At 43.0% G+C, this 25,513-nt stretch overlaps 1 protein-coding gene across 1 annotated transcript in view; it reads left to right on the plus strand.

Annotated features, from left to right (window-relative positions):
- The window catches only part of LOC147726081 (B-cell differentiation antigen CD72-like), a 171,858-nt gene that overhangs the window by 119,718 nt on the left and 26,627 nt on the right, over positions 1 to 25,513 (plus strand). The window contains exons 6-7 of the mRNA XM_086962876.1: positions 697 to 800; positions 6,827 to 6,987. Of these exons, the coding sequence (XP_086819002.1) occupies positions 697 to 800; positions 6,827 to 6,977 (255 nt within the window). The 3' untranslated portion in view covers positions 6,978 to 6,987. The remainder of the gene's footprint in view (positions 1 to 696; positions 801 to 6,826; positions 6,988 to 25,513) is intronic.

A 25,513-nucleotide genomic window follows, 5' to 3' on the forward strand; every position in this document is an offset into this window, starting at 1 on the left:
CTGCGCGCTTTCAGAGAGTGGCGCAACGCTAATTATTTCACTATGCAGTACACAGGTTCCAAAGCGCCTAAACAAGCTCAAGCGCTACTAGTAGTGAATAATGCAGACAGGCGGCTGTAATTGCACTAATGCTCTTAGGCGCTGCGATGTCACTACAGCAATGGCGCGCTACGCGTACACAGATGATGATACCGCGATACGCTACAAATGGCAGACAGCCAAGACAGTACAAAGTAATGAGGGGGCGATGCGGGTGAGCGCAAGCAGATAGGCAATCACAATAATGGATAAACAGCGAGAAATGCAGGTGAGCGCTACGATACCACAGTGTACAGTGCTGGGAGCTGCGAGGGGAGCGACCGTAGCTGAGGGTATCAGGTACCAATCCAAACCAATGCTTTCACACTATACAAATGGTATCATACCCACCAAATCCTAAAATACCATAACATTGTATACCACGACATAAAAGAACCAGGATTGCATAGCACATCACATGTAACAAAACATGCCACAGAACAGCGGAGGTTAGTTGTGGAATCAAATTGCACAATATCACATTCAAATAAAAAATATATCAGTTGTAAAATAACCACAACAATAAAAGTTTTTGTTTCTGTCTCTCTTTTTGTCCAAAAAAATGATTCTGCGTTGTCAAATGTATCACATTTCATCCCATTTATCTTACTTTTCTAGGCATTCATGAAAGTTGAAATGATGGAAGAAGAATACTGGATTGGAATGCGAAAAAATAGCTGGAACCAATACAGTAAGTGGACGGACAGTAGAAATCCAGAAATGTAAGTACAAGATGTTACAATGAATGAATATTGTGTTTTTTGTGTACAGATGTGATTTTGGAATTATATGGCTTAACTGGTTTTGATATACATACCCAATACACATCAAATAAACCAGCATATTATTTGTGCAAATAATGTTCATTTTCACATATTTTCTTCACTCTTAAATTGAGTTATAATAATAATTTGTGTCAATCATTGCACTCTTTTTAACCAAGGGCAAATTACACTAAAATACAAATTATACAACATAATTTCAATTGTTCGGCTCTACACCTGCTTTGTATGCACATGACGCAACAACCCTTTTCCCCATCTGTAACGTAACATGGGCAGCATAAAGTTTGGGAAGGTAAAATAATTTCCCAATTTGAGGGGTCAATCAATCATTATTTGTAGAGCATGCCACTGTCACCCCTAGGCAGTTTCTGGCCGCTGTGAGTACAACGTTTCCATCGAAGAGCCAGGTATTGAATTTTTTCCTGAAGTTCACAAGGGAGGGTGCTGTTTGAAGATACAAGGGTAGATTGTCACAGCTCTCAGCAACAGTGTAGCAAGAGGAACAGTCCACGCTGTGGCTGTGATGGATGTGGTGTGTTTTAACACGAACTAGTGAGGAGCATAGGTGTCTTACGGCGAGATGGGAGTTCAGTGAATGGCTTATGTAGGCTGTTCCTTGATCATGCTTGGCTTTGTAGATGTGCATGATGATCTTGAACTGGCAGGGCAGAATGCTGAGGTTATCCCTGAAGGAATTGTACAAAATCCGATAGATCTTTTTCAGGATACCACAGTACATCTGGTAGAGTCTTCTCATCTGGCTTGGACTGACCCTCTGACAAAGATAAGGCAAAGGTACAATGAAACTGAGATGACAAAATGGTTGTGGATAGACTGAATCACCCAATTTCTTCTTTAACTTGCTTTTAAGGCAGGTAAGATACAACTATGAATGGTTAGTGGAGTCAATGATACAACCCTCTTTCTGCATGTTTGTGGCCTCTTATCGAAGTCTGAGACCTTGTGACGCATTCTGTCAAAATTGTGGGTGGCACAATACTGAGATGCACGTAGATGATACTAGCATAGTCTGCACACTTTCATTTTCTTTTATTAGAGGAGTATCAAACCAGTACAAATGTATGCACAAACAAATAATTGTATATTTTTCAATTCATACATATGTATCATAATATAACTAAATCAACTGCATTGATATCTTAATTCATTAGGCCAAATGGTGATTGATTAATTAATAGTTATCCAGATAGCTTCTGACGATATAGCCATCTTCAATGAATGTGACTATCCCATTATAAAGATCTTCACACTAAGGTCTAATGCCACTCAAGTCCATTTAACCACCGGTGCCCAAATCAAGGTTTGCCTCTTTCTCGCTTTGTGCCCCTTACATGAATACAAATTGCTCTCCAAATTATATATTGCTAAACGTATTGCGAGCTATAAACAAGAGCAAAAAACACAGAGATTTACATCTTGTTCCCTATGTACATTAATATTAATCCACCATATAGTCAATCATCGCCCAACCCCCACACATAGAGACCAACCGTTCTATTTCTAGTAAAGACTACATTCCATATTAATGATGTTACAAAACTTGGCCCGCCACATGTCAAAAGATGGGACCTCCTGCTGTAACCAAAAGGAAGCTATAGATATCCGTGCCACAGCCGTGGCTATGAATATTAGATAGTGAAATTTATACATTGGCATCCCTTGGAGCAGCTCCTCCCCAATCCCTAACAGCAGTTGAAATTTTAATAGGTACTCCAGTGATCTCCGAGAAAAACCTTTCTATAGATCCTACCAGAGGAGTCAGAGTGGGACATAAATAGAACATATGAAGAATATCCACATTATCTGCATCACATCGAAAACATTTCCCATCATTATGACTTCACCATTTCATCATCTTAGCAGGAGAATGGTACAGGTCAAATAGTGTTTTATCATGCTGGGTTTTTTAATTGCCTGCCAGCAGAATTCTCCTGGCAATATCAATCAATTTCTCTAAAGAAACCGACTGATATCCCAACCAGCTTCCCTATTTAGAATTATACTTCTCTAAGTCGTCCGATCTTACCGCTAATAATATTTTATACAGAGAACCAATGTTTTCCTTACGCCTAATAGCTTCTAAAATCTTATATGATGTCAACCTGATTGGGTGTTTGCCTAAAAAGTCCCTTATCTGTAAAAATTAGAAAAATGGGTTTTTGGATAATTGATATTTATCCACCAAGCCTGAAAATGGAAGCAGACCCCGTCAACCTGCTAAAAATCGCCAATTCGAATAATTCCTTTCGACCTACAACTAGCTGCCACATAGTCCCAGAAGATCGAATGTAATAATCCTACTGCGGCGGTAGGTGTATACTGGGAGACCCCAGGAATCTGTAAGTTCTTTCTAGATAAATTCCAAAATTTATTAACTGCTCCCAAAACTTTAAAGCAGGTTCTTTTATAATAGCTACCGTCAATTCTCTTAAACAGACCTCTGAGGCCCAAAAGTTTGATTCTACAGTGCTATCTACTTTGGCCAATACAATCACACGCAGATATTTTGCGTTTTCAACTCTGTACTCGTCTTCCATGTGCATTCCTTTATTACTTATTGTTTGGGTCTTACATTTATTTGGGTGGTAGCCTACTATTTTTCCCAATACTTCCATCTCCCTTTCAACCTCCCTTATAAGAGCTGCAGGTTCAGGTGGTACTAATGTGATGCCATCAGCACATACTAGTATTGTTGTTTTAATTCCATTCAATATGGCAGGGCTAACTAAAATATTGTCCTAAGTCTGCCTAACAGGGAATTAATATATAGTGCAAATTATTCCATACCACACTTTCCTCACATTTCAACCTACACTGGCACACAATGTGCTGCTAGCTAAAACACAGAAACACTGGAACCATGGTGCTCGGGGCCTGTGTTGCATGTGGGGATGTCTTTGTAAGGGAGGAGGCACCTACCTGGACAGGATGAACTCTCAGAGGCCTGATCGTCTATGTACATAAGAAACAGGAGTGACTTGGATCCATTAATTAGTTTTTCCTTGTTACACATCACCTGGACAGATATTTGATTTGTCACGTTTCAAAGTTTACCTGGTGTGTGATAAATGACATTCCTCATGAACCATGGGAGTTTCATGGAAAGACCTGACATTGCCCCTGGAACACCTCCCTTGCACACACTGTCGGTACACTTAATTTTGTCCAGTGTTGCATTGCTCTGTACCTTTATACCTTTCAAAGGCACGCTAAGTGGCTTTCCATGTCTTAAAATGTTTGACTTGATGTTTTTGTATTACATGTGTACCATTTTGCATGATGCATGTATGAGGTTCACCTCTCATATCTATGTCCCTGTCTCTGTCAACAGACACCAAAATGGATATTTTGTTGTATATATTTCTTTTAATAAGTCTGTTATGCACTTCAGCTTTGTTTGTCAACAAGTAGGCCATTCCCATGTCGGCAATTCTTGAAGCGCTCATTAATAATACCAAACCTGAAGATGTAGGTATCATGCACACTCCCTGGGTATTTTGCCAGCATATTAGTAAACATCCCCCACTGCCCCATGTTGGCCTGGATGTTGATAGAGTAGATGCACTTCTGGTTCCTGTACAGATGTGATGTTGCTGCAGAAGTAACCTATTGCACATTGTACAATCCATGGCACCTAGCACATCTGGGAATTCCAGCAATGCCATATAAACCATTCTTGGTCTTGGGGAAGAGGAGGTGCTTGGGTTTTAGGTGGATGATGACATCCAGGACATAGAGTGGGAAGGCAGAAAAAGATTGTTGCAATACTCATGCCACTCTGTTTTGATCTGGAATGAGCAATATTCCAGCATGTGGAGGACAGCCATCAGCTGACCTGCGGAAGAATGTTGGTGGAACTGGCCATTGGTGGCTGTAGCCTTGGCATGATCCGGTTTAGCATTTATAATATTGACTCCCTCCTGAGTCAGTAGTATGTGATGACCTCATCCTGGTCAATGAACGAAAAACGCTCACCCTTTTCCAGCGCGACCTTCATATTGGTGGTGGGTGTCTCCTGACAAACTCCCACCTTCAAAATAAACACCTCTATAATGTAGTTGAGCTTGCCAAACTGTTTGTGGTGGCTTTTATACATGTACCAGAGCCAATGCATAATTTTCTATGCCGATGCACTGGACTTTTGATGCTTTTCAGGCTTCACACGATTCTTGCCGACAATGTGTTACACATTGACAACACCATAAATTTCACTGCATGGGTTTTATTCTGGATTTTATTGGGGAACTTGTGCCTTGCATATTTTAGTCTCTATGTGGTGTGGCCTGTTCTGGCACGGCTAATTTCCAATGCAGGCCTGATGCTTTTAGGCAAATGCGTTGACTTGTAGATATGGAGTACTGCCTTCAACGCCAATGCGTCACAATTAGTGTTGCAATGGCGGCGAAGGTCTCTCATGAATATGCCTTCAGAATCCAATAAGATTTGTGTCAGTAAACATATTCTTATGGTATAAAATGCATACATTTCTGACAGCATGTATTTCACAAAGAGAATCCTAGAAGGCATATATGGGTTCCCAGCAAAGCTGAGACCCGCAGCCCTGACGAGCGACGTGGAATCAGAACTCCTGGTAACAGTGCACATTTCAAGTGCATTGACTTCCTGATCTTTCTCGAAGTTGTGCTTTGGGTTACTCATAGCCCAAGACCCGAGCACCGTCTGCACCGAAGATTGTTAGCCTACACTCCACAAGTGTTCCGTGAGACCGCTTCTTGCAATTCCGCTTGAGGCGCCTTTGCGATCCCTGGTCCGTTGACTTGTTGGTCCCCTCGAAGGTAACTCCTCTTTTCCTTGGGCTTCCCTTGTTGCTCCAGATTTACCCTGACTCTCCACAGTGTGGTGAGTCCCTCAGACCTTGCTGGTCTGCACCAACGCCTATCTCTTCTTTCTGCGTGGGTTGCTGTTGCCAAGGCTTGTTGGGTCCAATCCAGAAACCAACACCGCAGCACTCAACATCCTTTGATGGGCAGCTCGAATCCAGATCCTGGTCATCGTAGACACCTCCTGGTCCGCATGGCTGAAGAGTCAAGCTTCACCTTCTTCACCTGAAATCGCCCGATATCGGTGGGCAACCGTCAATCGTGCTCCTGGTCACTGGCAAGTGACCTAGACTCTGTTCACTCTGCCTTCAGGTTCTTCACATCCTGACACGAAAAGACACCTAAGCGCCCGGCTTCCATGGGTGAGGTAACTCAAGTACTCCAGTGCTCCCGTGAGTGTTGACTCCAGAACCTCCTAGGTCCTCTTCTGAGTGTCCTTTATCTTTAAAATTCCAACCGCGACTTTCCCCATAGAAGTTCATGGTGATACGCGGCTGTGTTCACACACTGCACACCTCCCCCGTGGGTCCCTTGTGTCACTACCTTGGGTGGTTCCTGGTGGCCCCAGCGGTTCTAAAGGCTCGAGGCATTGTGTCTACGCAAGTCGTGATTCTTATAGCACTTTATTAATGTATGGTTTGGTACGCCCCTAGGGCTCAACGTATATTTTGCTAATTTACGGTGTGTTATTAACTTTACTTAATGTACTTTTGCCTCTAGCCTCATAAAGAGATTGGAGGGATGTGTTTAAAATAAATACATATATTTTATATATCTACCTGGTGTGGTTCCCCTTTTATTTGGTCATTCACGAGATTATGGAGTGGTAAAACAAGCTGCTTTACATTCCTTCAAGATTTAGCCTGAAGCTACCACTTAGATAGCTTTCTATTAAGGTTGTCTTCAACCGACCATCAATAAGGGGTCGTTTGGACTAGTGTAAGGTGCCCACTAGAATAGTGGACAGCATATGCCAGGCCAACTTCTCACAGTCAGTTTCTGTGATTAGTGTTTTCCGAGAAAAGGAAGAAAGAAGGGATGGAGATGGTTAATAAATAAGCAATTATGGCACTTATCTTTCTTTCATCATGTTTCTTTCAGAAATCTTCAGGAATATCATATTTGTGCCAGCACACATGAAGGAAAGTTATTACAAAGGGTGTGCAGGGAATGGCCTCAAAGTCCAGAGTTTAAATATATCTGTGAAAAAACTCCACTGAGGATTAAGTTGTACAAGGGAATGCCAGTCTAGCACCAACAAGGTATTGTATTGTCTGCATTCAGATTATGCTATCTTCAACAATGAGGTCCTGACTTAAATATTGATGAGGCGGGAGCTCCGTCACAATGCCGTTGGAGTTCCCTCACTGACAATTTAGTGGTCTGTCCACCAAATTTAACTGTGGGAGCCCCATTAGTTTCGCTACTTATTTTCCACCATGGTCAATCTTTGACAAAATGGCTACATGTCTGCCCAACCAATTTAGATGGACGGGCATGTAGTCTATTTCCACTGTCTCCTACTGGCAAGTTAAACTTGTCAGTAAGTAAGAGTACAATGTTATAATGCTCCTCCTTCTGTAGGGGAAGACCCTCATCGTACGGTGAGCATTACTTTTTTTCTTTTCAGAACTTAAGATTATGTTTCAGGATTTTCTTTTTGAGATGAAAAAAGAGAATTCTGTTTTCTACTGGACTGCTCCTTCCAACGCAGCCCTGCAACAGAAAGTAAAATGCATTGACAGGAATATCTGTGATGTATCTCCTGTCCACCTAGGGTATACTGCATTTTTATTAACATGGACAAGTTATCTTTCAAGTTTTGATAGAGTGTCACATTAGCCTACTCTACATCAGACACTGAGATCATTTATATTTATATTTTGGAAGTCAGGCAATTGTTCCACCAGGTTGACAGAATAAATACCTCTGTCCCCAAGGTTGAGGACCCTACCTCCAAAATGTATAAATGATTGCCAGCTGACAACCATTTTTAATACAGTGACAGGAACAGTCGTATTAGCAGTTCCTGTCAATTTTATCCACTGTTTGGTGCAGAAATGTCTCTGTGTGATGCCACAATGAGTAATTTACTCTTTCCCCAGGGTAGACACAATGCCGTCCGCCCATTTAAATCAGGCTCTGAATATTTAATCTGTAAAGAGATACCAATGTCCTACTCTTTCTGTCTCATAGACTGCAGTAGCAAACATATATGTCATTAATTGAGGACCTCATTTAAGTTTGAGAGCTAGACAATCTGACAGAATAGTAATGTATCCCCTGTCCACCTTATTACAAATGTCATAGGGTATAGTGCATTTGTATTAACAAGGACAGGATATCTTCCATGTTTTGATAGGATGTCACATTAGCCTACTCTACATCATGCACTGAGACAATCATTTATATGTTGGCAGTCAGGCAATTGTTCCACAAGTGTGACAGAATAAATACCTCCAAATATATAAATGACTGCCAGCTGACAACCATTATTTTTAATACAGTGATAGGAACCGTCGTAACAGCAGTTCCTGTCAATTTAATCCATTGCTTGGTGCAGAAATGTCTCTGTGTGATGCCATAATACATCAAACAGTGTTCTATTTTTTTTTCATGAACAAAATCCCGAAACTGGAGTTATCTCCCATGGGAGGGGGAGCATTATTTGATGTTTACTGTCCCTCACCAGTAGGGTTTGCTTGGCGTCTAAAATGGCTATGTGGCTGCATACTAATTGGGTGTCTGGACAAGTTGCCCTTTCTCTGATGGCCATTACTCATTTGGGCTATCGGAGAGGTTTGTTTTGGCAGGGATGGTGTAGCCAAACTGAAGGTTTGCCCACATTTCAATCAGGCAGGCGGACATTCATGTTTGCTCTATGGTTACTCCGTCGCTGTTGCAATGCAGTATGCATACCGACAACGTATAAATGCGGTCCATAGTTTTGGAATTATAACTTTTCATTTTTAAAGCTGGAGTTGTTTGTTAATAATGTTTTTCTTCTGATATTCTTTATGGATGATGTATTGAAAGATTTGTTTTTATGATATGTGTATGTCTAAATTGCACTAAACCTGTGTGCAAAAGACATTGCAAGTGATATTATTTTCCATATCCCACCACACCCACAAATGACCAGGTATGCTAACTTATGAAGGTCAGTTGTAGAAGTGGGGAAAGTGGAATAACTCCATGTATCCCCTCATCATTTCTGGAATGAAGGAGGTCTTCAGTGTATAGTGGATCCCCTATCAATATCACTGGATATCCAATACTCTATTCTTTGAAGTTAACATGGAATGCCATAAAGGAGTATCACTATGCACTTTTTAGTCAAAGATTAATACAATTTGTACTTGGCTTCTGCTAAACCTGTACTTAGTATTCAATAAAATAGATACATATGTATTGTCCTTTTACTTTTAATAATCAACACTGTTCCTTCACGGGAACTATTGGCAAAACATACAGCCCCAATCAAACGGCTACAGATCATTATATCTCAGTCTTTACAGTTCAAAAGAAAAGCACAAGAAATAGTTAAACGTCTATTTTCATTAACACATGATTTTAGAATTCTTTTCTGTAAGCCAAAATGTCCAATAGTGCAATCCTATTTGAAACAAGGCCTCTTGGGGTCCTAAAACTTTAAATTGAACATTCATCTAGAGAGGTCCTACAGCAGGATTGTAGCACAATTGCCTAGGACACCGCAAGGAAAGTTATAAATGGTATATCCAGGATGGTCACCATCTCTCTAGACAAGCCAAAGTTACTGTGAATCATAGTTATCCACAGGTACTATACCTCACATTATGAATCCAGCAATGATTGCTGACCTTTTTTTGTATAGGCCTAATCAGTCTAGTCAAGGTTTTTCTATTGCTTAACACATGGGTCTCTGAAGTTCTCTGTGATAAGAGCTACTTATTTTTAAGAAAATCATCCTGAAAAACCTATATTACAGGTGTTCTTATATTGACCACATCATACAAAATGACTTGACTGGCCACCATATGCAAGGTTAAAAACAATAATCACCTCAGTTTAAAAGGCATTGTTGCCAGCAGTAATGTTAAGAAGGCTTGGTCAAGGTGAAATGCCTCTACATGTGTAATACGAAACAACAGTAATTGCAATGTACCTGGAACCAAGTTAATAATAATATTAATAATAATAAGTCTTGCCAGCATCATGTAATTTGGCATGCAAATATCGACATATAAATCTATTTTTCAAACAGTTGTTTGCAAACATATGCTTATGACTTCTAAAAATACACAGATTTAGCTATCAAATACAGATTATTTTCTTTTGGTGCCCATATATTGATTTACCAAAGCAAAAGTAGAGAGGGCAATAAGATCCCTGGACGGCAGACCACGCCCGGTCATTGCACAACTTTTAAATCACCAGTGTTGTGACTCGCCGCTCAGGCTAGCACATGACAAGGGTACACTTCGATATTAAGGCAATGACATTTCCCATACTTGCTCCGAGCAAAGAATATAAAGGTTGCCATGCTCAATACTTCCCATGCTTGATAAAGCCAGACTCAGGACCAAACATATTTTTTCATCAACATGGGTGAAGCACACACATTTGAAAAAACAATTAGCATAAAAGATATGATAAGGCATGAAGTATATTTGTAGAGCACAAGCTAATGCCCGGAGGAGTCTAGGCGCTACACACACGTAGAGAAAGTAACCAGGAAGGCAACGGAATTGAACCAATCTTTGTTACTGAATAAAGAGACAGGTTTTGAGTGCTCTCCTAAACTCCAGCAAACCTGAGGTCAATATTATATGAGATGAGATGAGATGAGAAGGCAAGGAGTTCCACAGTTTGGATGTGGCACTCCAACTCTCGAGATGGTACTTGACAGCTTGACAAGGTTGGCAAAAGAGGACCGAAGCTCTTGTTGGGGAATGTAGCAGGAGTACTCAGGCCAACCCCATGCAGAGCCCTTAAGGCAATACATAAGGCTTTAAAACTGATCCTTGCCTGCGTAGGTAACCAGTGAAGATGAACAAGCTATGCTTTAGTGGATTGCCACCTGTGAATTTTGAAAAGCAAATTTGGCAAATCCTGGAGTCTTGCCAACAACCCCTTCCGCAGACCAACAAAGAGGGTGTTTCTGTATTCCAGCTTGGACAAGATAAGAGCGGAGACCACCATTTCCTGAAGTGTCTCTGGAATATATGGGCACACATGTTTAACGATTTTGAAGATGAGAAAAATGGAGGAGGAGATCGCATTGATGCGGCGTATGAAGGAAAGCTTGGTGTCAAAAACAACACCTAAATTTTTGGCTTTTATGGCTGGGGTAGGCAGAATAACCAGTCCATGTGCCACCAACTGGGTGTTAATAAGGTGATCGTGGATCCTAAGAGCAGGACTTCGGTCTTTCCTGAGTTAAGCCTCTAACAGTTTTGAGGCATCCATTTGCCGATCTATTGCATTCACTGGTAAAACTAGGATGCGGTGTCCAGAGAGTTACTTTATATAAATTGACGATAATCTGGATGTCATCAGCATGGGACACCATGGCAAACTCAAAGGATTTAATGAGTTTTGCCAGAGTGGTGACGTACAGGTTAAAAAGAGAAGGGCTAAGGGAGGAGCCCTGAGGCACCCCACAAGGGAGCCAAAAAAGAGTAGAAACAGAGTTGCCAATTTCCACTACTTGCTCTTGATCTGTTAGAAAAGATTTGAGAGGAGATAAAGCAGAACCACCGACCCCTAGATCCTGTTGATGGCTTATCAGCAGACGATGGTCGACAGTGTAAAGTGCTGCTGAGAGGTCCAGCAGGATCAGCACAGAATTACAGCCTCTGTCAATAGTACCTATGATTTCATCAGTTGCATTAGTGAGTGCCAGCTCAGTACTAAGCTTGGGCATGGAGGAGCAATCGACCTTGGAGAATGACGATGAAACATGACCCATAATGAAATAGGCAGAGACAAAATGGGGAAGCTGGACCAGTGGTTCGACATTAAAGTGGCTTTAGAAGCAAACAGGATAGTGATGGGATGGTTCTCCTCCTTTTTTTCATTATTTTACTGCTGAACAACTCTAATCCTAATGAAATGGGTGCTGCTGGTAAGATCGCTCCCATGAAAAAAACTAAGAAAAAATACAAGGAGCATGCTCTTATGCAATGAGGATATAAATATTATTTGTAGGTGTTTGGATATTTAATGGGTTTGTTTTATTGAAAGGTGGGGATTTCAGTATGGGGAGCTGGTGGGGGGGTTCTTTGTTTTTTTTAATTGATACTGTTCACTTTATATTTGCTTTAGTTGCAGCGAGCATGTACAAGTATACACAGGATAAGTAGCCTAGAGTTGCAGGTGACCTTGGTTTAGCAAAATTTGATAAAACCAATAGGAAGCAAATTTCATTCACAACATAGAATATTTAGGGAATGGCCCTGTTCTGGGTTGGATGTTGTGTCTGGGAGGTGAAAGTTGAGAATCTTTTTCCACTGGTCTCCTGAAATCTGTTTCCAATTTCAACGCTTGTAGCTTGGGGGTAGGGGGCCAGTGTTGGTAGGTAATGAAATGGTGAAGTGGAGGCTGTAGTGGTCAGTCCAGGTGAGCTGTGAGACTTGGGTTTCTGGTGATGCTTCTGTGCGGAGTTGGAAGTTGAGATGCTCTATAATCGGGTCATCTAGGGTAGTCCATCAGCAGTGATGGCAATTCCACCAATGAGTTTGTTGGTACAGCCACAGTGTGTTCTCTTGTAGCCGTCAGGAGTGGTGACGATGATGTCTTGTGTAGGCGGGATGCAGCCAGGTCTTTGTGGGGAAGTTGAAATCCTGGTTGATAGATGAGATCAGGTCCCAGATCTATTTGGCGTGTTTGGTGAGTGATTGTGTGTTGAGTAGAGTGCACTGGAGTTGTGCCGTGGCTATCTCAGTTGGCCTGATGGATGCAGTTTTGTTTGTAATGCCACCCACGCTGTTGACTGCTTCAATATTGCAGGAGAAGCAGCAGTGCTAGCAGGAGAACATTCCTCTGGCGGTGTGTGGAGATGTGCAGCAGCTGTTGCTGATGATGTGCCCAGTATCCGGGGCTCTGAGGTAAGCGGTGGTATAGCAGTGCGCGGTGGATGAGCTATGGTTCCTGATGCTGGGCGCAGTCCAGGTACAGATAGCGCACCAGTGCTGCACCAGCTGCATGCAGCTTTTCCATGACCACACTGCAGCCTTCATTATGTAGACTTGGGAGTAGGGAGGGAGGCGGGAGAGCTGGAATACTGGAGATGGACTGTCAGGCGCCACAGGACACAGTAATAAATTTAAAGTAACAGGCAGACAAAAAGGCAAAAAAATCATGGGTTATTAGATAGTAGGCATGGACCACAAATGACAAAAGCAAAAGAATAAGTGTAGCAGAGTCAAACTGACACAAGCAGAGAATAACAGGCATGGAGACTGAAGGCAAAGGCAAAGAATAACAATGTGATCAAAGGGCAATCAGGTCTCAACTGCAGTGCAGCAATTGGGCCGTGAGTGGAGCTTGTGCAGATGATTTTGTTGAATACCTCCCCCAAACACACTTAGTCCATTCTAACTTTTGTCTAAGTTCACTATTGCTTCAGTATTTACAAACTAAGAGCATAGTTTTACATGTCGTATCTTTATGACCTCGGAGTCCCCGCTCACATGGCAGAGTCTCAGCACATGTGGCCGAGACTCTGCCATGTTTTCAGAGACTCACCCAGGAGAGAGCACTCCACTCAAAAATATAGGACAGATGGAAAATGCATATTCTGTTCTGGGGCCTATAATCTCTCGCTCCATTGTGTGCTTCTGTTTCCATGTATTGAACAATTACTACAAAATGAAATTGACAATGAACGTCTGCACTGTGAAGTGTCTGCCTTCTCTACTTTTTGATGTGTACTCTTCAGTTACCTCCCACTGCAGAGTACGCCCACTGGGTAGCCAATATACTAGTAACTGATTGAGTGAAGCATATGACATTGGATGGTACTAGGAAGAAGGAAGGAATTTGCTTGACAGACGCTTATTCTATTGTGCACACGCTGTTGCTGGCGCTGCTGCTGGCGCTTCGCTTTTTAAACTCCTGATTTTGTGATATTGTTTTAATTTTACTTTGCTGCACTTCTCCCCTGTTTTTAGCAGGGTCTTGCCCCCTTCCTCATTCTGCATATAATTGGCTCCCTCACCGCCGTTTTGGCGGGCCTGGATCCCGGGGGTGGTTCACTGTGGGCGCCATTTTGGGTAGGGCTGTGAATGTAGCTTCGGGCGCCATCTTGGAGCGTCCTCGCGCTCGCGCTAGGATTGGTGAGCCTACTTAAGGCGGACCCAGTTTCGAGGCGGCCTTGACAGACGCTTATTCTATTGCGCACACGCTGTTGCTGGCGCTGCTGCTGGCACTTCGCTTTTTAAACTCCTGATTTTGTGATATTGTTTTAATTTTACTTTGCTGCACTTCTCCCCTGTTTTTAGCAGGGTCTTGCCCCCTTCCTCATTCTGCATATAATTGGCTCCCTCACCGCCGTTTTGGCGGGCCTGGATCCCGGTGGTGGTTCACTGTGGGCGCCATTTTGGGTAGGGCTGTGAATGTAGCTTCGGGCGCCATCTTGGAGCGTCCTCGCGCTCGCGCTATGATTGGTGAGCCTACTTAAGGCGGACCCAGTTTCGAGGCGGCCTTGGCAGACGCTTATTCTATTGCGCACACGCTGTTGCTGGCGCGGCTGCTGGCGCTTCGCTTTTTAAACTCCTGATTTTGTGATATTGTTTTAATTTTACTTTGCTGCACTTCTCCCCTGTTTTTAGCAGGGTCCTGCCCCCTTCCTCATTCTGCATATAATTGGCTCCCTCACCGCCGTTTTGGCGGGCCTGGATCCCGGGGGTGGTTCACTGTGGGCGCCATTTTGGGTAGGGCTGTGAATGTAGCTTCGGGCGCCATCTTGGAGCGTCCTCGCGCTCGCGCTAGGATTGGTGAGCCTACTTAAAGCTCCCCTCTCCCGCGCAGCGGGACGCGCAGGTGAGGACGCCGTCGCTTAGTCGGAGTCGTGCCAGAGTCCTGCCCGTCTGCGCTCGTCCGCGTCGAGGCAGCGTGAGGCGGGGCAGGCTATGTTTCTTGTCGCGGTGTTGCTTCGCCGCTCCTGGCAGGTATGTTGTCTTACACACGGTCAGAGCTGCTGGCCATAGGGCAAATGTCCAGAGGATGTGTTTGTAAGCCTGTGGACCCATTAGTCGGTCCTTATAGCTGTGCCTGTAAAGGCTGGTCAATTAAGAGCCCTACTAAAATCCGTTCCTTGGAAGATGCTATTCCTGTCACACGAACGTGTGTTGTATCTCGAGATCTTCGTATTTGGTGCCTAAACGTTAGATCACTGGTAAAGCACCACCTGTCCATTTATGAATTGATTGAGAAAGAGGATCCCGATGTCTTTCTAATGACAGAAACCTGGCTTCAGGATTCTGATTCTGCCATATTGAATCTTGCATCCCCTCAGAACTATACCGTCTTCACTTCCAATAGGACCACAAGAGGAGGTGGTATCGCTATGGCAGTCAAATCCTGCTTTCCGGCTGAATGGAAACCGTCGGGACTACCTGCATGCGAAAGTGCTATTTTCAAAGTCGCTTTTTCCCATCAATTCACTTTCAGTGGTATGCTCATTTACCGTCCTCCCGGCAATGATTCTGTCTTCAGGTCCGCACTGGCCGATATGGTCAGTCCTATAGCGCTCGGTTGTGCCAATTTCAACATCTTGGGGGACCTTAATATCCATTTCGATAATGGGTCATCCACTACCGTGAGCACTCTGCTGGCGGATCTTGAAGCTCTTCAACTCACTCAGCTCGTCACCCTTCCAACCCACTCAGGGGGCCATATTCTGGACCCCTTCTTTTCCACACTTGACGGGGTGAGGTTGTCAGATCCGAGGCTGATGGGGTGGACTGATCATCTGCTGGTAGAAGCCTTTTGTCCGGTCCACGATAAGCCTTTTATATCTGTGGACAGGCTTATTTTAAAAAGGCTTTGGCACAAGCTTAGGCTTGAAGAGTTCTATAGTATACTGGAACAGAAACCTCTGAGCACTTTTATTAATGTGGAACAAGGTTACCAACAGTTCTGCGCTTGGATCACCGATGCCCTGGATTCTCTTATACCTCTGCGGTGGTCGAAAGGCCGTACAAAAACACCCAGTCCTTGGTATAATGAGTCTCTTGCAGAACTGAAAAAATCTTGCCGAAAAACAGAGAGGGAATGGAGAAGATCCTATGACCCTGCTCTGAAAACTCGGTATTTTACTGAGCTGAAGTTCTACCATAGAGCTATTTGCAGAACACGAGCCGCATTTTACGCTCAAGAATTTGCTACCAGCCCCAATCCATCGAAACTGATCTTTAAGGTACTGAAGGACCTTATGAAAAACAGATCCACCTCAGAGGTGATTTGCAAAGACTCCCACTGTGATAAGCTGGCCTCCTTTTTTGTGGAGAAAGTGAAAAAAATCTACCAAGGTTACTGTCCCCGATACGACGGGATATGAGACCCTTGCTATGCTACCAGAACTGACTATTGAGACCTTTGACAGGCTTAGCCTCAGGGTCAAGTCAGGTTCTCCTTCGGACCCGTTAAAGCCAGCCTTTATCAACACACTTTCCCCGCTGTGCCGTGACCCCATATTGAATCTTATCAATATGTCATTGTCCAACGGAACGGTACCCACGGCATGGAAACAGGCAGTGGTTACTCCTATACTAAAAAAAGCCAACTCTGACCCCCGGTTGCCAGAAAACTATCGACCTATATCCCTGTTGCCTTGGATTGCCAAAGTAACAGAAGCCCACGTCAACTCTGTTCTGTCTGAGCATCTGGCTCGCAACCAGATATTGGATCCCAGTCAGAACGGCTTCCGGTCGGGACACAGTACCGAGACGGCATTACTCTACATCACGGAACATCTCCGCCAGGTATTGGACTCAGGTCGTACTGCAGCGCTTTTACTATTAGATCTAAGCGCTGCCTTCGATACTGTGTCCCACCATATACTGATCCAACGCTTACAGGAGGCGGGAGTGACTGATGTAGCTCTCCAGTGGTTTCGGTCTTTTTTATCGGATCGATCCTTTAAAGTGGCTATACCACCTGGCCAATCCGCCACTTATCCCCTGGAGCTGGGGGTACCACAGGGATCCTCGTTGAGCCCTACAATGTTCAACCTCTATGTGAAACCGTTGGCTGGTGTCGTCAAACAGTGGGGTCTTACGATGGCCTCATATGCGGATGACACACAGCTAGCGGTGACACTTAGTGGAGACCCTGAGGTGGAGGCCCCCAGAATCCGAGAGGGTCTTGTGGCAGTAGCAAGCTGGCTTCGCACCAAGTGCCTTCAGTTGAATGCCACCAAAACGGAGGTGTTGGTACTAGGGAAGCCCGCTGAGCTATGGGGTAACCAGTGGTGGCCATCAGAGTTGGGTGTCACTCCTATTCCAGCTTCTGGAGTGAGAAATTTAGGTATCTGGTTGGACTCTGCGCTCACCTTCAGGGACCATACCAAGAAGGTGGCTGCCACGTGCTATGGCATTCTGCGGGGAACAAGGCCGGTTTTAAAGTACTTTGATCCCCCTACCAGACAGCTTGTGGTCCAGGCCTCAATACTATCTCGGCTGGACTACGGCAGCTCGCTGATGTTAGGGGTGAATCAAGCGGAGGGCTCTAGGCTCCAAAGGGTACAAAACGCCGCGGCACGGGCCATTGTGGGCCTCCCCAGACATTGCTCAGTGTCTGGTACCATCACGGCCTTACATTGGCTCCCGGTCAGACAGCGAATCAAGTTCAAAGCGCTGTGCCTGCCCTTTAAAATTTTGAAATCTTCTTCGCCGCCGGCACTTGCCAACCTACTCACGCCCTATATTCCTTTGAGATCCTTGAGATCGGAGGGGCTTCACCTGGCTGTCTGTCCACGCTTTAAACTGAGCAGAATGGGTGGCCGCTCCTTTAGGGTGCTTGCGGCAGGTTTATGGAACTCGCTCCCGGTACACATCCGAGCTCTTGAAGACTTGCTCGCCTTCAGGCAGGCGATTAAATCTTTCCTGTTTCCCGTGTCTGGTTAATTTCCTTTTCTTTTATTGTGTGTTATGTTATAGTGTCTGTCAAAGCGCCAGGACGCCCCTTTGCTGGGGCAGCTGTGCGCTATAAAAATATAAATAACATAACATAACATAACGTTTGGGAGGTGTTACCAAGGGTCTTTAAAAGGTCCTCAACCAACCACAAAACAGTAACAACTTTGCCATTTTGTGGATTTGAAGACTCCACCTAGCACTTGGAGTCAAAAGGACACATGGCAACCTAACTAAGAACTTGCAACTGAAATCAATTAACCACACCTGACTTTACTTCTCAATACTGCGACCCTGCTACCTGACTGCTGCTTTGTCATCCTGTATGCAAGAAAGCTGCCTATTTTGAAAAGGAAGAAAAACGTTTCTGAAGAGGCGACAGCTGTGATAGTTAGGTTTGTAATTTCCTACTACAAGCCACCACATGGCCTTCCTCTCTATTCTCTTAGTAGTAGGCAGATGGCAGGCATATGAGGGGTTTAGCTGATGGGGCAAATGCATTGAGGGAGGATGTCCGAACTATGGGCAACTTTAACAGAAAGGGGCAGGATGAGAGGAGACAGGTGAAAGTGGAAATTCACTAGGGTAGAAGTGGTGAAAGCTCTGCCTGGTTGACCAATTGAATCCTGTTTCCTTCTCAACCCCACTCGAGAAGGAAGTCCTCTCCTCCATGCACCCCGGTCTGCTTAAACTTTGGCATGTTACAAAGGACCACAATGTGCTACAAGGTAGTACATTAACAAACAACACCCATACTCTATGTAAGAAATAGTTGTAATTGTATTATGTGAACTGGTGTTGGCTGGTGGGGGCACTATCATTGTATGTGACTATGGAAGTCACTCTATGTTTTTGTAAATATTGTTCAATATAATATAATGAATGTGTTTTGTTTGGAACTCTACATTTCCCAGAGCTATTTGTATAATAATAAGAAAGGTCCTACTTCACCATGTGTCCTGTTGCTGCTGTGATACTTGTGACTTGGTTATTCAAGATTTTATGCTAAATGCATTCATCTTAATTCGAACTTCCATCATACATCTTTTGATGAATATGTAAACCTGCAGTTTTTATATTTTTCTGTAACACATACAACCAGAGTGAATCCTACAGCTCGACAGGAGCACAAGTTCCTGTAGGATCTCAGCATCAAGGGTCAGTTCGCCACCAACAACCATCAAAACTGGTATGCCTATATGTTAACTTAAACTGCATGTCATGTAGTATGTGCATCAAATTTATTCATCAGATATGTATAGTTGTGTGCATGATTTGGTGTTCAACACAAAAATAATGTGTATTACACATTTGTTCAAAACAATATCATTGATTATTTGATGGGTCCTATGAGATTGGCCCTCCCACCATCTCTGCCAAGGGGGTCTTCTGCTTCTCACAAGGAAATTGCACCTGGTCAGCCACCACACAGTTGGCGAATGGTAGACACAGGTGCATTCACTAAGTTCATAGTATCCTGATGTAATGTCTGACAAGTTAGGGGTATGTGGTTTCAACAAATTCCTGTCATCACCAACCTAAATATACAATTTATTGCTTTTAAATATTTTAATTACTTTTACTTTCTAACATCAATTTAGTGTAATTTCAAGACTATTTGCAGAAACTGTTTATTTGAATCTTCTATTTGTTTACATATATTTCTTCTCAATTCCAGCTTCTGTCAGGAACAAGTCTATGGAGAGAACCTTTGCAAATACGTGTAGGCTACCAGGAGACATACTGGCAGAAGCATTCAGGCCCACTAGCATCTTCCCATCGGGTAAGTATGCTAATATGTGTATGGTACTTTAGCATTCCATACATTACACAATACATTACTCTTTAATGGTTATGTGAGAATGAAAGAAGAGGTTTCACACTATGTTATGTCATGCTATGGTGGTATTTAATTTTGTGTGTTACCTTTTTGCGTACATCTGCTTCTGTTGTCATGTTCATCTTTTAATAGATCATAAAGCTCATAATAGTAAAGCTTGTATTGGCCCTCAAGGCACTCTTTGTACAGTTCAAAGTCAAGACCCCAGGTTTAGAGCTGACGTCACAGGGATATCCAAAAGACAAAGATCAATGGCTGGACTTGGTAAGTTTTACTTCTTAATTCAGATGTGTGATTATATAATCCCTGCTAATCTTAAACATATGTTATGTTTTTGTTTCCAAACGCCATGTTATATGTAATTTCACAGCAGCTTCAGATGCAAGATTATGTGTGACAGCACAGAAGCTTACTTCGGGGTAAGTGTCACTGAGTAGTGTCTGTATCAGAAAACTTTTTCTAGCTTGTTTAATTTGTTTGCTGATTCACTGATTTTAATTACACTGGTTTCTGAACAGAAGCTCATGAATGCCATGCAATCAAAAGTGAAAAGGAACAATATATAAGAGGAAAGGAAGGCATTGAGTAAGGATGAACCGGAGAAGGATGGATAGAAAAAGAAATTATGAATCAAGTGAAGGATGGGTGGATGGATGCAATGGTAGGAAGGATTGGTTAATTTATTGACGGCTGAGATGTAAAAGGCACCATGATTAGGCAATATTTTTGTCACAATGCACCAAAACAACCAGAACAATGCTGGACTCATGCATCTCTTGTGCACAACCACTGCCATTTGGAATATGGATCTAAATAGGGGGTTTGGGTTTATCTCCCTACCCTGTTGCTTCAAAGTCAGCAGTAGATGTATTTCATTCATTTCTTGGGTTTAACTGTCTACTATCATAAGTAATGTAAGTAATCTGTTGCAATCTTCTTCTATCAGGTACTGGGGACATTGAGTCGACCAATGAAGCCAGACCATATCAAAGCGGAGGAGGGCGTGTAACCTGAGGGCAGAATCCAAAGCTCCTCCAAGCAGCAATGTCCACGGCTTCTGCTCAAGAAGAATGGTATGAGGAGAAAGAAGATGAGCAGGAGCTCATTGAGGAGGAAGAGGACAAGGATGAAGAGGAGGGCATTTTTGACCCACAGTGTGAAAGAGGAAAGGCCACTTAATGAACGGCCAGCAGAGTTCCTTCGACTCCACTTCTGAATATTGCCAGTCCCCTGCATTTACCTAAACAGCCGCAGGTGGTACAGAGTGCTACATAACCATTACCTCCTCACAGCCCTCACATCCCAGGTGCATGGGATACCCCTATACCGTCCTCCCATGAAGGTGCTTCTGCTGCCTTCTCTCAAACATACGAATGAGAGAACAGCCCTGGTGAAATACAAGTATATACTTTGCATCAATCTCTTTCTAATCGAACTCCATTGTGCAACCCCTCTCCATACTGGTGGGCTCGCTGGTAAAGAGGAGGTGATGCTATGGGCTCATGTTGGCCATTGGAAGAATGAATTATTTCAGCAGCAGAGTGATGTGGAGCAGAACATTTGTGCAAGAGAGTCTACGCTGTCTGACATTTCAGACACAGTTTCAAGGAATCCTTCAGATGACTGAAAGGCAGACCTGAGCCTTGGATAATGATAAACTCAGAAATTATAGGGAGCAGTGTACAAGACCACATGCCGTGGTCATGAAGATGATGGAGGGAATGTCCAAACTTTTGAGAATTCTATCTTCACTGATAGCACATGTAGAAGTATCAACAAAAACACCTGCACACCCATCAGCTCAACCACTGGCTGCATCAGCACAACCATCTGACCCACCTGCACATGTTGCTGATAGACATGTATGCACACATGCCTAAAGACCTTTGCCCCAGCATTACATAGTTGCTTCCCCGTGACGACTGTCAAAATCTGTATTTGACTCATTTGGTTCAAATAAAAAAGCGTATACATTTCAGAACATGTCAGCTAAGTGGACTTGGATGTTTTGTTTTTTAATCATTCCCCAGTTGTACTACACATTTTTCCACTTCACTTTTCATCGTTACTGCGTACTGACCGGTAAGCCACTTTTGTTTATAAGTCAATGTATTTAAACTGTATAGTAAGTACCTACACATTTAGATGTAAGCACATCGCAAAAAACATTGTGCAGAAAAAAATACAGTGATTTTTTCTGTGCTGTTTTTTTTTATCACTGATTATGAGAAATGTATATAACATAAAAATAATGACATAATATAATGAACAACAATCAACTATCATGTGAAACTAACTTACTAACATCTTGAGCAGAAAAGGAAAGCTAAATTGAAGGTGGTTGGGCAAAAAACAAAAGTCAGGAAGCATCAGTGAAGCCAGCCTATATACAAAGGTGATTTTTTTTCCAAATATAGTCCTGCCATAAATGTCCAAAGTCAAAATAAATATTATTGTCTGACCCCCAAAACATGTTGTAGGAGAAAGTCACTGGCCATCCTTGCATTCACTCTTGATGATAATATACAAATCCTCCTCTGACATGGACATGATGTGGTAGGCCGGTGCAGGACTAGACACCCACAGGAAGAGGCAACATGAGGGGGATGAAGGGGAATCACTGAGGCAGACGAATTCTGCGGCAAGCCAACAGTTTGTTGGGTGGGCTTTAGAGGAATCATTGACATTATAGCTGCAGACAAGGAGTTGATGACATCAGTAATGGCTTAAAGCTGCACAGAGACAGTCTCTCAAGGCATCCAGATCTCTCCCATTAAGGTCTGTATGTCCCAGAGTCTCTGCAAATGATGACATCATCTCATTGACTGTAGCTACAAGCACACACTCACAAGGAAGGGATTGTGACTGACAAGAGGGGTGTGGATTGTCGTGGGCAGATGTGTCCCTCATCTCTTCCACTGGGCGGTCAATGGGAGAGAGAGGAGTGGTACAAGGTGCATGTGGAGGCCTCATTGTAATGGGGGCCTCAGAGTTAGGGAGGGGCTGAGTGCAGGCCTAGATGGCGTTAGGGCCTTTGCTAAAGACACTACTTCTAGTTCTTGTAGGCCAGCAGGAGACCCTACTTCTGTCTCCCCCTTATTGGTAGTATCCATATCTATGTATGTGGTTAAAAGTGTACACAGAATGAAAATAAAATACATATTGCTGACTTTCCAACATCTCCACTTCACTAATGCATATCCTGTACAGTCCAATATATATATTGAATTTGAATTATATCTAAAAAAAACAAGATTTCTGAAACTGGCTACTTGCTGGTAAAGACAGGACCTAAGAAAACTCCTGTTTTACAAGCGTTCAGGCTATTTCTTTAAACAAATAAAATAGGTTTACTGCTTTGCAGTACAAAGCATATTGCAAGACGTAGTACACACATGCATAACATATAGATCAACTTGCATGACATGTTACATGCAGTGGCCATTCTCTCAATGATAAAGTTACAGTTTCTGTCATTTTACACTTTCTATTCAATTCATAAAGTATGTGAATTTTTATGAGTCCTACTGTCCTACATGCAAATTTGGAAGATCAGTTATGCTTATGTATGAGAAGACTCTGCTTTAAGAACAGACATCTCTGAATATAAAACAGAAACACTTGTAGAAATATAAAACCCTGCACATATGCTGTGATTTAAAGTGTAAACGTTGACACACTTCAGCGGGCCCCATGTTTGTATTTACTGAACTGTGGGTATCTAAGGAAATTATGTAGTAAGGTAAAGTGACACACTATCAGTCTTGTCAATATTAGAATGATAAAACAGTGGTTAAAAAAGCGAAGTAACGAGAAGCAACACAGAAACATCACATTACAATTAACATGTGTAAGTGAGAAAACAACAGAATAGCATCACATCAGAAAATGTCATTGTGTCAGTAGTGATGTCACTCCCACTATTTCTGGTGGTAAAATCTACTTTACTTGTAATGCAATTGTAGCTTTTTGTGAGTTATAGAACTCCTAGTCCCAGATTTCCCCTTGTCACATTGCAACAACATGACATATTGATCCATGAACCTTATACAATGGTAATCTATGACTCAGGCATTGTAACCAGTAACAAGCAACTGACGACAGGACATGTCTCTCCCCATGGCGGATAAAGTATACATGGGAAACAATAATGTTCATACACTTACAGTTTCTCTGCTGCTTAAACTCCTCCACCTGAGCATGGCAGCTTGTGGGAGCCTCCTATACAGTTGAGTAATGCAGAGGTGCTGGTATGTGGCTGGAAGGACATGCGCATAATATACTAAGCCTAAACCCTTTTCCAATGACATAGGTCATCCAAGTGTTTGTGGCTCATATTTTCTAGCTGCTGTTGCACTCCCACTGCAATGCAACACTCACTGATATCCCTCATATCTGGGCACGGCTGCATTGCTCAACTGGGTATCTGGGCCCCCAAGCTGAAGGTACTTTCAGACCACCCCCTCACAGATTATAGGTTATTGGGTAAGCAGTGGGTTGAAGCCTTTTACTACTGATGCTCCAGGGTCTGACCTTCATATGAACCCTGACCACCTGTGCCATTGTGTATCACTGGTTATCACTTCAACACTTGACTTGTCTTCCTTGGGGGGGAGCTAGATATAGGTGGTCATAGATTACCCTTGTGATGTCACCTCACCAAACAGGGGTACTTGCTGACCTGAGCCTCCAGGTTACAGACAGAAGTCTTGCAGAGCATCTTCTCCTTACACAGCTAAACCAACTGTTTGCCAGATGACAGTTGTTGGGGGCCAGATGTATTTTAGGTGCCCACTCCTGTACCCTCTCTTCTTCTTAAAAACAGTATTTTAAAGCAGAAGGGACTCCAAATCACCCCACATGCCACAAGAGTCTATAGAGTGCACAGCTGAATTTCAGCATCAGTGATGTGTGTATATAAAAGTTAACACAGGAACTCAGGCCTCCTCTTAATGTTTTTCTTATTAACCTCATCTCCATCCTGAGATGTTGTGACATCGCTTCCTTGTGATCTCTTTCTAAATGAAGTGTACTCTTTAAAGTTTACTAATAAAGGTCTGGCTCTCCCCTCCCCACTGTAACCCATCCAGCTTACAGGAATGCAGCGATACACAAATACGTCTGGGGGATTCCTCTACCTCCTCTTCCCATATCAACATCATGGGTCTCCCAAATGGGAATCAAGAGTTTTCCATCTATTGGACCATTTAAACTCAGTGCATTGATTTTGCATTCACTCACTGAACAGGTCAAACAAGAACTCAATCCATGAGATATGCCTATGGCACAGCTCAAACAGATGAACAGTATTTGTCTATGACAAAAAATCAGCATTAGGGTTCCAGATATTATAATAGTAGAGTTGAGGCACTCAAGGCAGGGGGGTAACATCCATTGCAATGCAGAGGACATTTGCCTTCCAACAGGTGGGTTTGTTAAAATAAAATATAACACAGCAGGGAATGTGCTGCTTTTCCTTACCCTGTATTGAGGAACCATTCAGTGGGCGGAGCATGGAATTTCACAATAATCCACCAAGTAAATTTTCCAAAGTTCCATATTTACACTTATATGTTAATAGGCAAACTATAACAATTATTTCAAGTCCCCACTGTTAGCATCTTGAACTACATTTTTGTCATTGTAGGTCATTTGTTCCTCTTTCAATGCATGATGCATTATCCATTGAGAACATATCAGTCCAAAATTGTTTTCTTGTTCAGGACAGGATTCGTTTTTTCAGTAAAAAAAGAACTGGGCTGTAATGCAGATACACTCGTGCAATGGGCACATTCTCAAGAGCAGCAGCACAAGGCGACAACAGAT

This window comes from Lissotriton vulgaris, chromosome 3_1, assembly GCF_964263255.1.
Source record: "Lissotriton vulgaris chromosome 3_1, aLisVul1.2, whole genome shotgun sequence".
NCBI lineage: Eukaryota > Metazoa > Chordata > Amphibia > Caudata > Salamandridae > Lissotriton > Lissotriton vulgaris.